Here is a 21,745-nt window from a genome sequence, read left to right as displayed (position 1 = left end):
TTATTTCAGTAATCGATTTGAAGTTCGATTATGAAATTGTTTCATGTTATCCTAATCATTTAATTTTATTTTCCTTTAAAGGATTTTGTTTCTTTCCAGTCTATTATTTTCTCCATCTTCATTGCATTATTAATAGATTACTGCTTTTTATTCAGTCTTTTCATTCCCGGTTCCAACGACGGAAGATAATCTGTTAAAGCTGAACAAACCTTTGCCAAAACAGCTGTGGGAAGCGAAGAAGGTGAGTGGTAGATTGCTTCAGCAAACATCTCCACTGTTTGAGTTTCTGCACCTTTCTTTTGGAATCCATAACCCTTTGGTGAAGCCTTCTCACACCATTCTCACTCAATGCCGGTTCCTCAACTGTAATAATGACTGAGTTCATACAAATTAAATCAAATTAAACTGCAAGTTTATTAGACTGTCAGTATTAATTGCACACTTAAGGATTACGTACCTGGTCTATTGATGTTGGATGAAAAACTGGAGTCTTCCTGCTTGAGATTTGAGAGCTAGACGCTTGGGAAGGTGAAAATCGAAGATGTTATGCCAGTCTCAGTCTAAAAGTGGCAAGACAAGGGAGTTTGAGAGAATACGGTGCAACAGGCTGGAGATAGGGTGGACGTGGGCTGGAGGGTGGTGACAGAGAAGAGGAGCTTTGCAATTATTGGTTAAACGGACAGATGAAGGCAGAGGTTCGGAGCTGGAATTAAAAAGAAATGTAAGCAGCAGTGGGTGATGTAATTCCTCAGTCCTGAAGGTCACTCTCAGCTGGCACCCATCCACTTTCCTCTGAACCCTTTGGTATCCAAACAAATGTTAGAATTACAATTAAAGAATTACACAGCAAACTATCAGGCCATTCGGCCCACTGATTGCATGCTGATCAAGCACCCATTTACACTCATCCCATTTTGTGCTCCCACTTTTCCATCAATTCCTTCTCTCCATCTTGTCTTTATCATTCGTCTACACAGGAGACACAATTTTCAGTGACTTATCTTTACACTGATCCTATTTTTCCTCTTTCACCCAGTCTTACTCCCCCTCTGTTCCTCTTTCATCCCAGTGTTATCCCCCTCTCTGCCTTTTCTTCTTTCATCATGTTACCCCCTCTGTTTGTTCCTCTATCATCCCAGTGTTACACCTCTAATCTGTTCCTCTTTCATCCCAGTGTCACCCCCTCTGTCTTTTCTTTCACCCCTTTTACAGTTGTGCCCATTTCATTATTTTGCCTACTCATTGTTCCAACTGAAATGAAACACTTTGTTCTTCTTGTAAGCTTTATGGCAGTCGGCAGACCAATGTAAGGTGCAATACACCACCTACTGAGTTGAAGTGTGGAGCAAAGGGACAGGAAGCTTACGTCTGTAAATCCTCACCCTCCAAACAACACTCAAATAATGTTGAAAAGTCTAATGCTTTTCAGAAAGTCAAATACATACTTGTATACATTATTATGGTGGTGATATCCTAACAGATGTTCCATGCAAAGCTGTGTCTGACCCAAAGATCTCAATTCAGCAATTGGTGTTTCCTTGGCACTTCATAGGAGCTACATTTCTCAGTGAAACTCTTTGCATTTCTCAGAAGTAAATTTTATCTGCTGGCTTTCCAACCACTCCACCATCCTGAATAGATTTTTTTGAAGTTCATTGGGCTTCCATGTTTTGCATTGCCTGTAAATTTGAAAACTGCCCTTTACATCAAATCTTTTCTCTGCTCCTTGGATTAATTTATCCCAGGAAGTGAATTCATTCTTCTCTCCTCTTGCATTTCAGACCAACAGCTTCCAAATTACTTTCTGCATCTCATAATTTTAAAAAAATTGTTTAGAGATACAAGACTGTAACAGGCCCTCCCAGCCCAATGAGCGCACGCTGCCCAGTTACATCCGACTAATTAACTTACCAAACTGTGCATCTTTGTAATGTGGGACGAAACCTATGCAGTCACACTGAGAATATACGTGTTCATTACATACAGCAGCAGAATTATCACATGTCCATTTTCCTCTTCACATTTACAAATTCCTCGTCCATTTAAACAAAATCTACATTTTTCTATTTATCAAATGAATAAAGTCACTTTCCCTGCTATCTCATTTATCTGATCACATCTTTCAGCCTCCTCTATGGGGGTTGCTTACAGCCAATTTACTGGCCAGCTTTTTGCGAAGAAAAGGCACCACGGATTGGAATTGGATTTAGGTCAAACATGAGTATCAAGAACTGGAAGCTGAAAATGTAGAAGAAAAACAGAAAAAGCTGGAAATCTTTAGTGGGCCAGACTGGATACAAAGTCTGACCTGACTTGTTTGATTCTCTCTCTACGCCTGCTGCCTTTTCCTGCACTTTCTGTTTTTATACAGATTGGCCAGGATTGATTTCTGTTGAAGTGAAGGCTGGAGAGCTAGGGGTGTTGGCTAACGGATCTGTTGTCTGTGTGAAACTCAGGATGTTGGCTTATGGATCTGTTGTCTGTGTGAAACTCAGGATGTTGGCTTATGGATCTGTTGTCTGTGTTCTGGTGGTACTACTCGGGAATGATGGCTAATTGTTGCACTGAAACTTGATTAAATGTGGATACACCAGATGCGGTGATACGACCGGAGAGTTTTATGATTTTCAGGATGGATTGAACCGTGAACTCTGGTAAGCAAAGAGGTGGTGGTGTACGCTTTTTACTCAATTCTCATTAGTGCACGGTTGTTGGGGTTCTGTCAACTTCTTGTTCCCCAACTTAGAATGTTCTGCATTTAATTGTTAGTTGTTTTATTTGCCTTGGCGATTCTTATCCATGATCATGACCACAGTTTATATACCACCAGCAGCTGATTGTAAGCAAGCAAGTGCGAAACTGCTTGGTAACTGTAGCAAGAAACAGCCCATCCCGACACATTTCCAAATATAGTTGTCGACTTTAACCGGGCCTGTTGGAAGAAAATCCTGCCCAATTATCACCAGTACATAACCTGTTGCACCGGAGGTCCCATCACACTAGGCCACTGCTTCACTATGATAAGGAATGCCTATCGTTCCTTCCCAACACCACATTTTGGTAAATCGGACCACTTGGCTGTAACTCCTGCTAGCTGCATACAAACAGAGCCTAAAGAGCAAGGGTCCAGTGATCAAGACAATGAAGAGGTGTCGCAGGAGGCTGAGGAAATGGTTACAGGATAGCCTTGAGTCAGTGGACTGGACCGTGTTCATGAACTCACCTGAGGACCTGAATGACTACATCAGGGTTGTTATGGACTCTATGAAAGCAGCTGGGGATAAGTGTGTCCCCACAAAATCATTCAGGGTTTTCCCCAGTCAGAAGCCCTGGATGAACAATGGAATTCTGAACCTGCCGAGAGCCAGATCAGAGGCATTCATGTCTGCAGATCAAGAATGCTACAAAAGGTGCAGGTATGATCTCTCTCCGGCGGAGAAGATTCCGGATGAGATTGGAATCAATACGGATGCTCGACAGCTGTGGCAGGGTTTGAATGCCATAAACCACCTACAAAGCTATTAGTTGTGACTTTGCGTTGCTTCCGTTTGAGCTCAATGCTTTCTATACTCACTATGACCACCAGAATAGGAAGGAAACATCGTGCACCCCCATATCTCCCTATGATGCTTTGGTCTCAGTTTCTAAAGGTGATGTGCAGGCTGCCTTCAAGAAAGTGAATCCACGGAAAGCATCCGGTCCTGCTGGAGTATCTGACCAAGTACTAAAGACTTGTGCCGACTAACTGGCTGGTGTATTCACAGATGTCTTCGTTCTCTCACTCCGGCAGAGCATGGTACCCACCTGATTCAAGCGGGCTCCCATGAAGAGCATGGTAACCTGTCCAAATGTGGCACTTACATCCACAGCGAAGAAGTGTTTTGAGAGGCTGGTGTTGAAGCATATCAGCTCCTGTCTGAACGGTGACTTGGATCCGCTCCAGTTCACCTACTGAAGCAACAGGTCTACAGCAGATGCCATCTCATTGACTCTTCACACAACCCTGGACAGCAAAGATGCATACATCAGGATGCTCTTTATCAATTACACCTAGGCATTTAACACCATCATCCCCTCTAAACTAGTCGGTAAACTCCAAGATCTGGGTCTCAATACCCCCTTGTGCAGTTGGATCCTGGATTTCCTCACTTGTAGATCCCAGCCAGTTCGTATTGGCAAAAACATCTCCTCCATGATCTCCATCAGCACAGGAGCACCACAGGGACGTGAACTTAGTCCCCCTGCTCTACTCGCTTTACACCCATGGCTGTGTGGCTAAGCACAGCTCCAACACTATATCCAAGTTTGGTGATGAATCAGCATACAGGAGGGATATTGAAAACTTGGCTGAGTGGTGTAACAACAGCATCCTCTCACTCAATGTCAATAAGACCAAGGAACTGATAGTAGACTTCAGAAGAGGGAAACCAGAAGTCCATGACCCAGTACTCATTGGGGAATCAGAGGAGGAGAGGGTCAATAACTTTAAATTCCGGTGTATCACTATCTCAGAGGACCTGTCCTGGACCCATTATATAAATATAATTGCGAAGAAATCACGACCACCTCTTTATTTCCTCAGGAGGTTGTGGAGATGTGGCATGTCATTAAAAACCTTGGCAAACTTCTGTCGATATGTGGTGGAAAGTGTGCTGACTGGCTGTATTACAGCCAGGTATAGGAACACCAATGCCTTGGACTGGAAAATCCTACAAAAGGTACATCACAGGTAAAACCCTGCCAACCATTGAGCACACCTACAATGATACGTTGTCGTAGAAAAGCGGCATCCGTCATCAAAGATCCTCAGCACTCAGGCCATGCCCTTTCTTTGCTGCTGCCATCAGGAAGGAGGTACAGAAGCCTCAGGACTCGCACCACCAGGATCAAGAACAGTTACTACCCCTCAACCATCAGGCCCTTGTATTCAAAAGAGGATAACTACACTCATTCAAGGACTCTCTTTATCTTGCTATTTCATGCTCGCTATTTATTGCTATTTATTTATTACCTGCATTTGCACAGTTTGTTTACAGTTTACAGATCCTGTTTACAGTTACTGTTCTATAGATTTGCTCAGGATACCCACAGAAAAAGAATGTCAGGTTGCATGTGGTGACATGTATGTACTCTGGTGATAAATTTTACTTTGAACTTTTAAATGGATGCTTTGGCTGTGTTCTGGTGTCAGCACTCAGCGCGTTGGCTGATTTGTGGTAGCACTCAGGACGCTGGCTAATGGATCTGCTGGCTGTCTTGTGCAGTGCAGGCGTTCACGGTGCTGGGTCGTGGATGTGATGTCTGCGTTTGAATGGCAGTCTACACAGTGTTGCCTTAAGGATGTGTTGTAGAAGCAGCACTTGGGAATGTTGGCTAATGGATGTTTTGGTTGTGTGGTAGTAGCACTCGTGGTGTTTGCTAATAGATGTGTTGCCTGTGATGTGGTAACTGCACTCGGGAAGTTCTGGTGGCAACACTTTGCATGTTTGCTGACGGATGTGTTGGCCTTGCTGTGGTGTCTAATGTATGTTTTGGGTGTGTTGTGGTGGCAGCACTGGAGGTTCAAAGGTTCAGTGTTTCATTTTACTGTAAAAGTATGCATGTACAATACAACTCAGATATTCATCTTCTCCAGATAGCCATGAAATACAGAAAAGCCATGGGTCTTGTTGAAAGGAAGAAAATCAACCTCTCTACCTGTATGAAAAGGAAGAACAAACAAAACTCGCAAACCCCACACCCCCTCCCTCACCAAAAAAAAACCAAACAGACCTCACACATGTGAAAACGGCAGCTGGAACATTAAACCCTAAGCCCCCATCCCTCCTCCCTTGTACAAAAGCTCACTGATGGCCCATCCAGGGAAAGACAGCTGGAACATCAAAAACCCTGAACCCCCAACTCCCTCCCTCGCAAAACAACAATAACATCAAACACCCAACACCCTCTCTCGCACACAAAAACCAACAGGTCACCCACACAGAAAAACCAACAAGAACATCAGACCCTGCATTCCCAAACCCCCCCTCACACAAAAACAATCACATCGCCCACACAGAACTCAACCCACCAGTCGGCATCAGGAACAAAAAAAACAGAAAACTGAAGGAGAGCAATATAAACTACTGTCCAATAATCACATAAACGTTAGAATTTTGAAAGCATCCTCCTGTCAGAACTGAGTGCAGCCACTTGAACTCAGTCATTCTGTGAAGAGTGACTGACGCGCCGCCAGCAGGCAGCCTTGTGAACACTGCTGACGTGCCAAATGCCATCTACCCATGACCGCTGACCTCCGCATTCGCCTTTGTGCTTCAAGATGGAGTTGATCGTGGCCCTGCACCCCTTCTCTGGTCATTATATCTGGAGACAGCAGAGCGCAAGATTATTCGATCAGGCTCCAACAGTATCTGAAACACAATCAAGGCAAAAAGAACAAGAAGAAGAATAAGTGAAATAATGGAAGAGATTGGCTATCTGGAAGATGTCACCCAAGGAATTGCTGTTCATTGGTGGATGTGTTGTCTGTGTCGTGGTGGCAGTACTTGGGGTGTTGGCTAATGGATGCGTTGCTGTCTTGTGCTGGCAGCACCTGGGTCTAATGGCTAATGGGTGCCGTTGCTGTGTTATGATGCCAACATTCAGACATTGGCTAAAGGATGTGTTGGGTGTGTTGTGGTCCCAGCACTCTGATGTTGACTAATGGGTAAGCTGGCTGTGTTGCGGTAGCTAACAGATGTATTGGCCACACTTGGTGTTCTTTAATGGAGATGTTGGTTGTGTTTTGATGTTAGAATTCCAGCTTTGTAGGAATTCGGAATCACGTGAGGGTGCCGGAAGTGTTTGGACAGATGGCTCTTCATTTGTACCTTAAGCAGTTGAATCAAGTGTTAGATTTTGAAGAGTTTACAGCTGCCTGAAAGTGATAAGATGGACAATTGGGACTAGGGGTCTGACAGAGGAGAGCTTCTTTGTGCAGATACAAACTGCATGTGTGTGTGTGCATGTGTCTGTGTAGGTGTGCACATATGTGGGAACTCTCCTTCCCTTACGAACCCCCTTGAATTCCCTCCAGTGATATTACCTTTGAACTAAAGAATATTTTGAGGGAGACATGGTGAGACTTCATCAGGTATCTAAAGTGTTACTTGTATTGGTTGGCTGGCTAAAGTCTGCTGGAAAGCAAGTTGTTCAGAACTTTCCCTGTGCAGATGTTGGCTTCTTATCTATTGCTACCAAAATGTCAAGCTGCCCATGTTGCTCAGGCAAACTTCGGGCACACAGAGATTTTACCTTTTCACTTTTTGTTTTCCTCAGGTTCAATCGTTATTACGTCCCAAGTCCTGTGAAGTCCCTGGTATCAGGTGAGTCAGTTTGTTCTCTTGCTGTGCCCACTGACCCAGTCAGCTGATGATGACCGTGGAAGTGGTTAGTGTATGACAAAATAAAATGGTCACTTCACTGCAAGACAAAGTTAGCTTTATTAGTCATATGTGGTGAAACGTATCACTTGTGTCAGTGACCAACAGGGTCTGAGCAACTGCCAGGGGCAGCCCACAAGTGTCGCCATGTGTCTGGCACCAACACACAAAATACTCTGCAGATGCTGGGGTCAAAGCAACACTCACAACACGCTGGAGAAACTCAGCAGGTCGGGCAGCATCCATGGAAAAGATCGATCGACGTTTCGGGCCGGAACCCTTTGTCAGGACTGAAGAGGGAAGGGGCAGAGGACCTATAAAGAAGGTGGGGGGAGGGTGGGAAGGAGAAGGCTGGTAGGATCCAGGTGAAAAACCAGGTGCGGAACCATGAGGGAGGTGATAGGCAGCTGGGGGAGGGGGTAGAGTGACATAGGGATAAGGGAAGGGAGGAGGAGGGAATTACTGAAAGTTGGAGAATTCTTTGTTCATACCTCCCCCATGGTTCTGGCTCCTTCTACTACCCATTGTGCTTTCCCCTATTCCTTCTTCACCTTTCCTGCCTATCACCTCCCTGCTTCCCCTCCTCCACCCCTTTATCCTTCCCCTTACTGGGTTTTCACCTGGATCCTACCAACCTTCTCCTTCCCACCCTCCCCCCACCTTCTTTATAGGGCCTCTGCCCCTTCCCTCTACAGTCCTGACAAAGGGTTCCGGCCCGAAACGTCGACCGATCTTTTCCACGGATGCTGTCCGACCTGCTGAGTTCCTCCAGCGTGTTGTGAATGTTGCTTTGGCACCAACATACCATGCCCACAACTCACGAACCCTAACCCTAACCCTCGGTCTTTGTGCTGTGGGAGGAAGTGCCTGGAGGAAACCCAGGTGGTCATGAGCAGAACGTACAAACTCCTTACCAACAGTGATGGAAATTGAACCATTGTACCTTTCATGCATGCTGTAAAGTGATTGCACATACCACTATACTACCATGAGGTAACTCAGCTCTAAGGTTGAAACAACATGAATGCCAGTCTTTCCACATGGGGGTGAGTGTGTTCCAAACCCATTATCAGTCCACTTCCTGAAGAAGAGTCTCGGCCCGAAACCTCGACTGTTTACTCTTCTCCGTAAATGCTGACTGACCCGAGTTCCTCAGACATCTTGTGTGTGTTGCTTTGGACTTCCATTATCCGCAGATTTTCTCATGTTCGTGGTCTGTCCACTTCTATCCACGGAGCCGTGTAATCCACACTCTGTCCTCCTTCCATCGCATGACTGTGCTTCCTCTTCCCCCAGTCTGCCTGTTCCAACACTTTCCTGACCACATTCCATCCTGCTCCCTGTTCCCACTGACCCACACTTGGTTCCCATAAGGGAAGGACCCACACTTACAGCAGCTTTTTCAGTGGTCTTACCACTTCTCATCTGTGTGGTCCCCTCCACTCTGTATCTGCTTGCAGTTTCTGAACTCTATTTCTCACCTCCTGTGCACTTCAAATTTAATCTTCACTGTTGGCAGTGGTGTCCTCAGCTACTCTGGAATTCCCTCTTACTGTCCCCCCACTACTTAATTCCCTTCAATCTTTCAGTTCTTGAACCAACCTACACAACACTAATTACTACCTCAGTATGTATTTATTATTTGTTTTTTACTTATTTAGAGATGTAACACGGAGTATGCCCTTCCGGCCTTTCGACAACCCCAATCTTAACACTAACCTAGTCACAGGACAATTTACAATGACCAGTTAACTGACCCCATATACCTTTGGACTTGTGGGAGGAAACCGGATCACCATGGGAAAATCCATACGTTCCATGGGGAGGGCATACAGAGGCTCCTTACAGAGGACGCCAGCACTGAACTTCTGAACTCCCAATGCCCCGAGTTGGAAAAGTGTTGTACTAAAAGCTACACTGCCGTGGCATCCACATTATGTCCATTTTAACTGCTTTGCTCTACAATAGACTTTTATTTTTGTTCTAATTATATTCATTCTTATATTATTTAGTTTATGCAGCATAGCAGTTACTGCAATCACTTTACAGCACCCGCCTGTAAGGTCGGGGTTCAATTCCTACCATTGTCTGCAGTGAGTTTGTACGTTCTCCCCGTGACCAGGTGGTCAGGTTTCCTCTGACATGCCAAAGACTTGTGTGTTGGTTGGTTAATTGGGCAGTGCGGGCTCACTAGGCTGGAAAGGCCTGCTATTCTGCTGAATCTTTAAATAATAAGTAAGTAGTTGCAGTGATATCAAACTCTTCAAAAATCACAATGAGTTGTGCTCTGCTGCATCACTAGTTCTGTCTCATATGGTGAACTCTGTGTTTTGCTGGTGACACTGGATCTTGCTATATGGACAATATGAGCAAGATATTGCTCATATTGTACAAAAGGTCAAGATGTTAGATGGATGCTTTGCTGAATCAGTGATTCAGATCTCAGATATTTCCAACATTCTGTTTTGAACTGAACATTTTTTGTTTCCTGTTTCTCAGTATCTATCCTTCCCCGGATCAGAATGCCGGGTTGTCGCATTTCCAAGGGTCACTGAACACAGGAGGCTCTCTACCCGACCTCACGAATCTCCACTTCCCATCGCCTCTTCCGACTCCCCTGGACCCCGAGGATGGCTCCTTCCCCAACATCAGTGGCGGCAGCAGCACCGGCAACCTGGCGGCCACCATGACACACCTGGGCATTAGCAGTTCCCAAGGTGAGGGCAGTCTAGAAAAATGAGAGGAGATTTGACAGTTGTATACAAAATTATGAGGAGCATAGATAGGGTAAATGCAAACAAAAAATAATCTGCAGATGCTGGGATCAAAGCAACACCCACAACACGCTGGAGGAACTCAGCAGGTCGGGCAGCATCAGTGGAAACGATGAGTCGACGTTTCGGGCCGGAACCCTTCGTCAGGACTGAAGAAAGAAGGTGGGGGAGGGTTGAAAGGAGAAGGCTGGTAGGTTCAGTTGAAAAACCAGTAGTTTGAAAGACAACGGGGTGGGGGAGGGGAAGCAGGGAGGTGATAGGCAGGAAAACAATGAGTAGTAGCAGGAGGCGGAACCATGAGGGAGGTGATAGGCAGCTGGGGGAGGGGGCAGAGTGAAATAGGGATAGAGGAAGGGAGGGGGAGGAAATTACCGGAAGTTGGAGAATTCGATGTTCATACCAGGGGGCTGGAGACTACCTAGACAGTATATGAGGTGTTACTCCTCCAACCTGAGTTTGGCCTCATCATGGCAGTAAAGGAGGCCATGTGTGGACATATCTGAATGGAAATGGGAAGCAGAGTTGAAGTGGGTGGCTACCGGGAGATCCTGTCTGTTTTGGCGGACGGAGCAGAGGTGCTCGACGAAGCGGTCCCCCAATCTGCGTCGGGTTTCACCGATGTAGAGGAGGCCGCACTGGGAGCACCGGATGCAATAGATGACCCCAGCAGACTCACAAGTGAAGTGTTGCCTCACTTGGAAGGACTGTTTGGGGCCCTGAATGGTGGCAAGAGAGGAGGTGTAGGGACAGGTGTAGCACTTACACTTACAGGGATAAGTGTCGGGTGGGAGATCTGTGGGGAGGGACCGATCCCTGTGGAAAGCGGAGAGGGCTGGAGAGAGAAAGATGTGAATAGTGGTGGGGCCCTGTTGAAGGTGGCGGAAGTTGCGGAGGATAATGTGCTGGATCCGGAGGCTGGTGAGGTGGTAGGTGAGGGCAAGGGGAACTCTGTCCCTGTTGTGGTTGCGGGAGGATGGGGTGAGGGCCGAAGTGCGGGAAATGGAGGAGATGTGGGTGAGGGCATCATTGATGACGGTAGAAGGGAAACCACGATCCTTAAAGAAAGAGGACATTTGAGATGTCCTGGAACGGAAAGCCTCATCCTGGGAGCAGATGCGGCGGAGAGGGAGGAACTGGGAATAGGGAATGGCATTTTTTGCATGTGGCGGGGTGGGAAGAGGTATAGTCGAGGTAGTTATGAGAGTCAGTGGGCTTGTAGAAGATGTCAGTGGACAGTCTGTCTCCAGAGATGGAGACCGAGACATCGAGAAAGGGGAGAGAAGTGTTCGAGATAGACCAAGTGAACTTGAGGGCTGGGTGGAAGTTAAAGTCGATGAAATTGACGAGCTCAGCATGGGTGCAGGAAGCAGCACCAATGTAGTCGTCGATGTACTGAAAAGGGTAAATGTAAGCAGGCATCTTCCCTGAGGTTGGGTGAGGCTCGAACTAGAGGTCATAGGTTAAGAGTGAAAAGTAAAATATTTAAGGGGAACATGAGAGGGAACAACTTCACTCAGGATGGTGAGAGTGTGGAACTAGCTGCCAGCGGAAGTGGTGGATCTAGGTTCAACTTCAACATTTAAGAGAAGTTTGGATGGGAGGAGTACGGAGGGCGATGATCTAGGTGCAAGATGATGGGACTAGGCAGATTAACAGTTCAACATGGACTAGATGAGCTGGAGGGCTTGTTTCTGTACCATAGTGTTGTATGTCTGTCATGGTTGAACATCACCACAATTGAATGAGCCAGTCCAGGCTGAGACAGGAACGGAATTGGCACACTTGTCCCACACAGTCAAACCTGCTAGATTCTTCTCAGTACCAAATAGTGTGGATTTGGTCTCCCAACCTCGTTCTTCTTGTAATCTCACTCCTTAACCAGGTGTTTTGTCATCTCCAGCTGTGTCCCAGTGCTATTCTTTGCCAATGATCCTATGTAAAAAAGTAGTGAAGTAAAGATGCTGTGGAAATGTATATTGAAACTGTAATCCTCATCTAAGTGGAATGTTAAATCCGCTGTGTGTTTTCTGTCCATGCCTAGGTCTGTCATCGTCTTTGCACAGCTCGCTGAGTAACCCATCCATACAGGCTTCACTCAACAATTCCATGGTGCCCTCTCCTTTGAGCAACCACTCCCTCGGCAATACCCCTATCCAGTCCTCTCTACGGCCGTCGCTAAGCAACCCGTCTATCCCAACCACACTGAACAGCTCCCCCCGCCGCCGGCAGACGCCAGTCAGTCCACTGACCCTCTCACCTGGGATGGAGTCTCGAAGGTCTCTGAACAAGCAGTTCTCACCAACAATGTCACCGACGCTGTCGTCCATTGCACAAGTGAGTGTAACCTCTCTTCGGTGTGGGTTGTATTTTGTCGAGAAGCTGCACAGTCCCAGTGTAACAGTGCAATGTCTCACATAAGATGGGCTGAGTGAGTTCAAAGTCCGTCAGATGTGAGTTGGCATGGTCACTTTTAGTAAGACTCTCAGAAATAGGAGAGTGTGCAGGTGTCAGAGGTTCTCCAGCTGTCAGCAAGGTGGAGTCTGCCTCATTCACTTCACCAAGTCCCTGATCTCGCAGTTTCTTTTGTGCAAAAATCACTTGAATGTACTGCATAAGACCATAAGACATCGGAGCACAATTAGGCCATTGGGCTACTCCACCATTTGATCATGGCCGATTTATTTTCCCTCTCAACCCCATTCTCCTGCCTTCTCCCTGTAACCTTTGATGCCCTTAATAATTAAGAACCTATCATCAACTCTGCTTTAAATATACCAGTGACCTGGTCTCCATAGCATCTGTGGCAGAGAATTCCAGAAATTCACCACCTTCCTGCTAAAAAAAAAAAATCCTTCTCATCTCTGTCCTAAAGGGATATCCTTGTATTCTGAGGCTGGTCCTTGACTCTCCCAATGTAGGAACTGTCCTCTCCATATCCTCTCTATCCAGGCCTTTTATTGAGAAGAGAATTCCAGAGATTCACAGCTGGCTGAATGTGTATGTATATCGCTGGCTTCCTGCTCCTGATAACTGTGGGGCATCTCTGGATGGGGAGCTCGTCGAAGAGGAGGGTGGACTTGGTATTGTGGTTTATATGACAGGTTAATATCTAATCTGCCTTGTTTGGTGGGTGAGAGGGAGGAAAGGGGTTTGTTTTGTTGCCAAGCATTGTGGGCATGTTTTGTTGGCACTGGAATGTGTGCCGACACCCAGCTCTTCCTTTATGTTTTCATGCACATGTGATACACTGACGCTGAATGAATTTGAACCTGCGTTTGTGTGTGCGGAGGAAACCAGTTTTTCCTGCAGTGTACGTAAGCATGTATTTGGAATGTGGGAGGGAACCGGAGCAGCCAGAAAAAACCCACGTGGTCACGGGGAACGTACAGAGAGCAGTGGGATTGAACCCGGGTTGCTGGCTCTGCAAAGCATTACAAAAACAGCTTCGCTGCCGTTTCACCCCGCTAAGGTCGGAAATAAATCTGTGGAAACATGGGCCTCTCTTCAAGCGCCATCAGGTGGTTGAGGAAGGGGCAGAGATTAAAAGAGCCTTCAGTTTGAGACTGGGGGGAAGAATCCACCCTCAGCACACAGTGTGACTCTGGGCTTGGTTTTGCAGGGGGTTGCCTTGGATACCAGCAATATGGCAATGGAACATCTGCCACCTTATCCACACTACCTGCACCTCCAGTCCATGCAGCAGGCCCAGCAGCTAATGCACCAAACACAGCAACAGTCGTCAATCTCTCCTGTTCATCAGCTCCCTCAACCATTGCCGCCGCAGCTACACTCTCCCAACGTAAGTGTTCACATATTATCTAATTATTAAGCTCTTTTATTCCATCGGCTTTTGTGATCTGGTTATTGCTGCCGAGGCCCGAAGCCCTCCGTTGGTCAAGATCAATCATGGAGGTTGCGTCCTGGCTGCCCACAAGAAACACAAGCCAGGGCAGTACAATTATGGAGAGTAGCAGGCTCCCCTTCTCCACGCGGTGTCACAGGAATTACCAGTCAGTGTTGAACTCAACGTAGGACCCCCTTAGGAACTCCAGCTCTGGATTTTTCCTCAGGGTTTACTCCCAAAGCCTTCCCCATTAGTGGGTATAGCCACAAGGCAGCAGAGGTTTGAGGTCAGAGTTTTCTCTCTTCTTGTCAACCGTGGCTGACAAGCCTCATCTGCTCGAAGCGCCTTGTTTTAAGGCGCCGGTAACCTGCCTTTGTCCCTTCTCCTGTGAGTAGAAAAGGTTCCACCAGGCTTAGTAGCTAAGCCACACGTGATGGCCAGGAGCCAGAGGTGGTTGTCAGAGGCTGTTTGAGATGCACACCATTGGAAGCATTTAATAGGTAGGTAGTGGGAGTTTATCTCCCCTTCCCCACCCCCCCCCATTACCCCATTAACCTCAGTCTAGTCACAGGACTATTTACAATGACCAGTTAGCTTACTGAGTGGACTACTTTGGATTGTGGGAGGAAACCCTCGCATTCACAGGGAGGGTGTACAGACTCTACAGATGCTGTTAGAATTGACCTCAGAACTCTGACGCCCTGAGCTGTGAAAGTGTCACGCTAACATGGCAGCCACGGTAGATAGCCAAGTAGATTTAACCTTGAGTAAGAATTTCACGTTGTCAGCAATCAGTTCTGCCAACGTTCCTACCTAAAGCAAGACAATGTGAAGATTGCAATGGATCGGTTGAATATTACCTATGGTTTGATGCTGACCCTCTATATTTCATTTGATAGAATGACACCGTGGACAATTTCTTCAGTGATGCGTACTTTGAGCAGCAGTTGCTGGGCAGTCAGTCCAAGCCTCTGTCACACCAGGTATGGAGGTTTGCCATCAGCAGACCTATGGAGATCGGCAGCTGTCTGGGGATATCAGAGTATGATCGGGTTATGGTATGCTAATCGTTTTACACAGTGGTATTTCTCAGTGATCACTGTGTGAAGTCAGCTTGATGTCCTTCATTCATCATCCTCACCAGTACCAGTGATGCTCGTGTGTGTTTACATCTGCCCATCTGTCGGTTCGTGAGCAGTGTCCACCTACCACATTCTAGCTGATCTTTCTGAAGTTTCAGTGTAGAATATGGTCTTCCCTTCACCAGGGTAAGATTCACACAATGAGTACTGGAGAACAGAGGGATCTGGGAATACAGATCCATAATTCCTAGATAGTGGTGTTACAGGTAGATAGGATGGTAAAGAGAGCGTTTAGCACATTGGCCTTCATAAATCACAGTGGTGAGTACAGGAGTTGAAATGTTATTTTGTTGAAGCCTAACCCAGAGTATCGTGTACAGTTCTGGTCACCTACCCACATATCAATAAGACTGAAAGAGTACAGAGAAAACTTACAAGGATGTGGCCAGGACCTGAGTTTTAGGGAAAGGTTGAATAGTGTAGGATTTTATTCCCTGAGGTGTAGGAGCATGTAGGGGTACACACAGGGTCAATGCAAGCAGGCTTTTTCCACTGAGGTTGGGTGACACTAAAAGTAGAGGTCATTGGTTAATGTTTGAGGGGGAGCTTCTTCACAGAGGGTGGTACAAATGGATAATGAGCTGCCAGAAGAAATGGTGGATGCAAGTTTGATTTCAGCATTTGCGAGAATTTTGGATAAGTGTGTGGATGGGAGGTGCATTGAGTGTTATGATCCTGGTGCAGGTTGGGGACTAGCTGGAATAACACTTCAGTACAGACTAGATGGGCCAAAGGGCCTGTTTTGGTACTTTAGTGCTTTATGACTCTATTTCCCTTCGCCCCCCCAGCTGAACCAATTCAACATGTTGGAACGGCTGCCCAGTGGCTTGCCAATGAGCAGCAGCAGCAGTCTCTACAACCTGGGCTCCAGTCTTCACTTCTCCCAGGCCACCGTAGGGGGCTCAACCGGGAGTCATGGAAATCTGCGGGAACAGTCGCCGCAGCTGAAACCCAACCTTCAATACTCCACCTGCACTGGAAACATCCCCAACATCGTGCTAACAGGTAAGCAGCCTGAAGCAGGTGTCAGGTTCAATTTTTTTATTTAAAGATACAGTGTGGTAACAGGCCCTTCTGGCCCACATCACCCAATTACACCCACGTGGCCAATTACCCTCCTGACCCACGTGGCCAATTACCCTCCTGACCCACGTGACCAATTACCCTATTAACCCACGTGGCCAATTACCCTCCTAACCCACGTGGCCAATTACCCTCCTGACCCACGTGGCCAATTACCCTATTAACTCACGTGTCTTTTTGGAATGTGGAGGAAACCAGAGCATCCAGAGGAAACCCATGCAGTCACAGGGAAAACGTATAACAGACAGCAGTGGGAATTGAACCTGCATTACTGGCACTGTAATAGTGTTACACTAAACCGTGCCACCCTGAGAAACGGGTCCTACATTCTGAACATTGAGTGCTTATCCTTCACCAATCTACCACATCCAGTTATATTCTCTCCACATTCACACTAACATCCTTCCAGAATCTGCCCATCACACACCAGAGTCCATTTACAGCTGCCCATCGACCTACCAGCCCACACGAGGAAGGTTATCAAAGTTTGTAGCAGGATCTTGACTAGGTGTTGCACTTTAATGTGTGAGCTGTGTACAAACCAGGGTGGGACTCACACTGTGGAGTGCGTTAGAGATCTGGGAATACTTGAAAGTGGCATCACAGGTAGATAGGGTCATAAAGAGGGCTTTTGGCACATTGGAGCCACGTGATCACAGAGAACATGCAAACCCCACATAGGCAGCGCTCAAGGTCAGGATCGAACCCAGGTCCTTGGAGCTGTGAGACAGAAGCTCTACCCACTGCCACCACAGTGCTGTCCAAATGGGAGAGAAGGTTCAGACAGATGGAGATGCAAAAAAGCAGAGGAACCAAATGGCCTCAGCCATGAACATTGCATGTAACATGTCCTCTCGCCAGTGCTGTCCTGACTGAGGTCAAGGGTATCCGAAAATGACCTGTATCCTTAGAACTTCTGCTGGGGGTCAGGATTGATGAGAGTGATGCATGAAGGGAGATCAGGATCAGCAGAATTGTGTTATTTTTTAAAATTTTAATTTAGAGATACAATACAGCAATAAGCCTTTCCGTCAAAAGGCCCTGCACCATCCAATTACACCCACGTGACCAATTAACCCTACCAACCAGTACACCTTCGGACTGTGGGAAGAAGCCAGAGCTCCCGGCGGAAGCCCACGTGGCCATGGGGAGAACATACAAACTCCTTACAGACAACGGTGGGAACTGAACCCCAGTCTTGTGCTGTAAAACAATTATGATGACATCTTCAGCCTAGCACACAGAGACCCCGGGCATTAGAATCAGGGTTTTCATCACTTGAGATAGCGTATGTCGTGAAATGTGTTGTTTTGTGGCTACAGCACAGCGCAATATATAAAAATTGCTATAAATTGCAATGATATATTTTAAAATGAATATTGTAGAAAGAGAGTAAAATAGTGTAGTTGTGGGTTCATGGTCCATTTAGAAATCTGATGCCAGAGGGAAAGAAACAGTTCCTGAAATGTCGCTGGTGGGTCTTCGGGCTCCTGTATCTCCTCTCTGATAGTAGTAATGAGAAGTGGGATGTTCTGGATAATGTCAAGTTCAAGCTTATTGTCATTCAACTGTACACAGTCAATAGAGACAACGATTCCCTGGAACAAGGTGCCCGTCGCTACCTGTAAGGGGTTAGTACATTCTGTCCATGATGGCGTGGATTTCCTCAGGGTTTTCCACTACCTGTAAGGAGTTAGTACATTCTGTCCATGATGGCGTGGATTTCCTCAGGGTTTTCTACTTTCCTCCCACAGTCCACTCCGGTTGGTGAGTTAAATTCAGAGATTGGTGTGTGACAGGGCTGAAAGGGCCAGAAGAACCTAAACTCTGCTGTACCTCAAAAAATAAATAGATCAACATGTACATAACTCACATAACATAAGGTAATATTACCACAAGTTTAAAAAAAATGACTGTATAACACTGTTGGCACTTCACATGTGATGAGACCTAGATGGTGGCAGGAAGTTCAGTAGCCTTTTGTCTTGGGGGAAGAAGCTGCTTCCCATCCTAACAGTCCTTGCCCTGATGCTATGGTACCTCCTGCCTAATGGTAGGAAATTATTGGATGGATGGAGGGAATCACTGAGAACGCTAAGGGCCCTGCGTCCACAGTGCTTCTGATAAATGTGTCTAACTGGTGGAAGAAAGACCCCAATGATCCTCTTGGTGTTCCTCCCAATCCATCGTAGGGACTTGCAGTCAGATGCCTTGCAATTCCTGTACCAGATGGTGATGCAGCTGGTCAGGACACTCTCAATGGTGCTCCTGTAAAAATTGGTTAAAGTAGATGTTATTTCATTCTGAGTCTGTTGCACCCTAGGGGACTCTCTGCCAAGCTTGTCCAAGGACATCAGCAGTGCTCTCGCTGGAGTCCCGGAGTCTACTTTTGACGCCGATAGCCAGTTCCAGTTGGATGACGAGCTGAAGATCGAGCCGCTGAGCCTGGATGGACTGAGCATGCTCACTGACCCTGACCTCATTCTGGCCGACCCGTCGATCGAAGACACATTCAGGACAGACAGAATCTAATCGGTGCAACTTACTTCTGGTGGGATGGGGTGAGAATATTTCTGGACACTAAAGAGTGAAGAATAACATTTACAGAATGGCACATTTGGAGCTCGACTTAATTTTTTAATCGTTAAAGCACTAGCCATTGCTTCCGTTTTGGTTTTTAACTCTGTGCATTTATGCATATGTTTATCTGGATTACGGTTGATATGTATTTCTGTTTAAACTGATTGTCGTCTGGAAGAAGGCCAGTCCCAGCACATCAACACCAGAAAAATCAGTGTTCTGTAAACTGTTTGTCTAAATTTACGTCATCCTAAGCCACTGATGGAAATCTGTAGAATTCGCTGCTGGCCATGGCTTTGAGACTGTGTGCCAACCTATACCATCCCCACGCCGGGTGCAGCTGGGTGGCTTCCATCTGCCTCGGAGTCTGTGGGTGAGGAGAGAAAGAGGACAGTGTCCTGGGCTGGAAACCTGGTCAGAATGTGAGGACGGTTTAACTCTGGAACACAATAACCCGTCCTGACCAATGTCTTTTCAATATTCACCGCACAGCCTCGCCCACAAAGAACGCAGAGCCTGTTCTGGCACCAACAGCCCTGCGGCAGGCGAGGGTCTGACACTGCGGGCACAACTGGCTGCTTGGCTTCCTTTGCAAATGGGGACTTGGTCCTTCCATTGATTGAAGGAAATTAATTGAGATCGTGTAGGAGCAGAAGGGGAGATACGGTACATGGGGCCAGACTGGACAAGGTGACAGAGAAAGTGGCCACTGGAGACCGGGCCATTTAATCGAGATTGTGTAGGAGCAGAAGGGGAGACATATGGTACATGGGGCCAGAGTGGACAAGGTGACAGAGAAAGTGGCCACTGGAGACCGGGCCACTTAATCGAGATTGTGTAGGAGCAGAAGGGGAGACATATGGTACATGGGGCCAGAGTGGCTGGACACTGGGGCCAGACTGGACAAGGTGACAGAGAAAGTGGCCACTGGACACTGGGCCAGCCCTGGTTGACCAATGGATACTGGGCCCTGGATGGTTGGATACCACGGTCAGCAGGATTGCCAATGGACACTGGGGCCAGAGAGTATCCACTATGTACTGGGGCCAGAAAGTGTGACCACTGGATACGGGCCAGACTGCTGGACACTGGGGCCATAGAGTGACGGCTGGACCTCAGATGGGCACTCATTGAGCACTGGAGACTGATAGGGTGACCACTGGGCATTGAAGCCAGTGGGCAGACGCTAGAAACTGAAGCCAGTGGAGGTCACTGAACACTGGTTTGTTAACAACAACCTTGAGAGAGGAGCTGTTTTGTTCTCCCAAATAAATGCCTACAGATTACATGGTAATGAGTTTCCAATGTTATTTTTAATTATGAAATGGATGATTTTAAAATAATATTATTAGGAGTAACTCCAATTCTTCTGGCAAGTGTGTCAGTGGGGACTGACTCCCCTTTACGATGTGTATAAAATTTATATCTCTTTAACTGCAAGATAATTCCTCGATTGTATAGGGAGGAATTTAAATAAAATATCAGCATTACTGATATCAAGATTGTTGGAAAACTATATTCTATATTTTTAAATCACTATACTGTATAGGTTAAGAGTCTGAATGCCTTAAAAGCTGCTTCCAGTTTGTTTGAGGAAGGTTGAAGTCTGCATGTTTGCCAACAGTATGATTCAAAAGTGTATAAAGAGTATCGAAGCTTTTCCCACAGACCTTGAATGTCATTCTGCTGCCTTGGCTTTGTGTTTGAGATGTGCCAACACGATTTACAGACTGCAGCAACACATCCCTTCGATAGGAGTACTGAATAACTATTTTTTGAAGTATTTGTGGGTGTTGTTACATATGTTTTGTTCTACGTCAAACCTTGGCCCAAAGTGGAGCTCGAGAGTGATGTCTTTCATCACATGGGCACGGAACTCTTCCCGGAGCCCGCTGCCTTTGGCACCATGTGTTTACTCTTCTGTAAAATAAGCTCATTACAAGCTTGCCTTGGTAGTCTTTGCAACCTGTCTCTTGAAGCCTGTTATTTTCAGAATGTTGGTAGGATGGATGGTTCTCAGAAGGGCCACTTTCCAGTTGCGCTGCGCTGCCCAGTCGGGTTGTGTTTACAGGAATGACGGCAATGCTCACACTGTTGTGGTCATTCACTGCTCTGCCAGACAAGCACCAGCTCTAAATCTGTCCGTCCACTCACCTGGCAACGAAGAACCAAATGTTCCCATTCAGTGCTTTTAGAATGGAGAGGCAGACTGTATCTCCCAGTTCATAACCAGAGCCATTCTTTACCATTGTGCAACCAAGCCTCGCCCTCGTCCCCGCCCCTCGCCCTCGTCCCCGCCCCTCGCCCTCGTCCCCGCCCCTCGCTCTCGTCCCCGCCCCTCGCCCTCATCCGCCCCGCCCTCATCCGCCCCGCCCTCATCCGCCCCTCCCTCTCGTCCCCGCCCCTCGCTCTCGTCCCCGCCCCTCGCCCTCATCCGCCCCGCCCTCTCGTCCCTGCCCCTCGCTCTCGTCCCTGCCCCTCGCCCTCGTCCCTGCCCCTCGCCCTCATCCGCCCCGCCCTCTCATCCCCGCCCCACCCTCTCTTGCACTCTCACTATCATTCCTATCTTGCTCTTGTGCTCACATGCTGCCTCCCCCTTCTCTCTCTTCCCATGCTGTGCACTACTCTTTTCCCTCTCTCCCTCTCTGAACAGGCTGGGCGAGAGTCCGGGCCTGTCCTTGGGCTAGGTGGGACAGTATTGTTCGTTGCCTGTGGCTGGGTGCAGTTTGTATGACAGACGTTGTGTCTCCATGGGTCCTGGTGGTATGAGCATCTGTGACAGACATTGTGCCAGGCTGCAGTGATCTGTGAAGTGAAGAGGGTGACAATGAGCAGGTGGTTGGATCAGAATTCTCCTCCTCTCTTGAACAATTTGGATATTTACATATTTTTAATGAAAAA

At 47.1% G+C, this 21,745-nt stretch overlaps 1 protein-coding gene across 2 annotated transcripts in view; it reads left to right on the top strand.

Moving 5' to 3' along the window:
- crtc3 (CREB regulated transcription coactivator 3) overlaps nt 1–21,194 on the top strand; it is a 104,221-nt gene extending 83,027 nt beyond the window's left edge. For both annotated transcript variants that reach the window (XM_063071040.1, XM_063071039.1), the window contains 8 exons: nt 156–241; nt 7,318–7,364; nt 9,921–10,138; nt 12,237–12,529; nt 13,815–13,994; nt 14,939–15,022; nt 15,970–16,186; nt 18,588–21,194. In XM_063071040.1, the coding sequence (XP_062927110.1) occupies nt 156–241; nt 7,318–7,364; nt 9,921–10,138; nt 12,237–12,529; nt 13,815–13,994; nt 14,939–15,022; nt 15,970–16,186; nt 18,588–18,796 (1,334 nt within the window). In that variant the 3' untranslated portion in view covers nt 18,797–21,194. The remainder of the gene's footprint in view (nt 1–155; nt 242–7,317; nt 7,365–9,920; nt 10,139–12,236; nt 12,530–13,814; nt 13,995–14,938; nt 15,023–15,969; nt 16,187–18,587) is intronic.
- The last annotated feature ends 551 nt before the right edge of the window (nt 21,195–21,745 follow it).

The sequence above is a fragment of the Mobula hypostoma genome, chromosome 18 (genome assembly GCF_963921235.1).
Source record: "Mobula hypostoma chromosome 18, sMobHyp1.1, whole genome shotgun sequence".
Classification (NCBI taxonomy): domain Eukaryota; kingdom Metazoa; phylum Chordata; class Chondrichthyes; order Myliobatiformes; family Myliobatidae; genus Mobula; species Mobula hypostoma.
The sequence above is the reverse complement of the archived record's forward strand: the minus strand, read 5'-3'. Positions and strand labels throughout refer to the sequence as shown.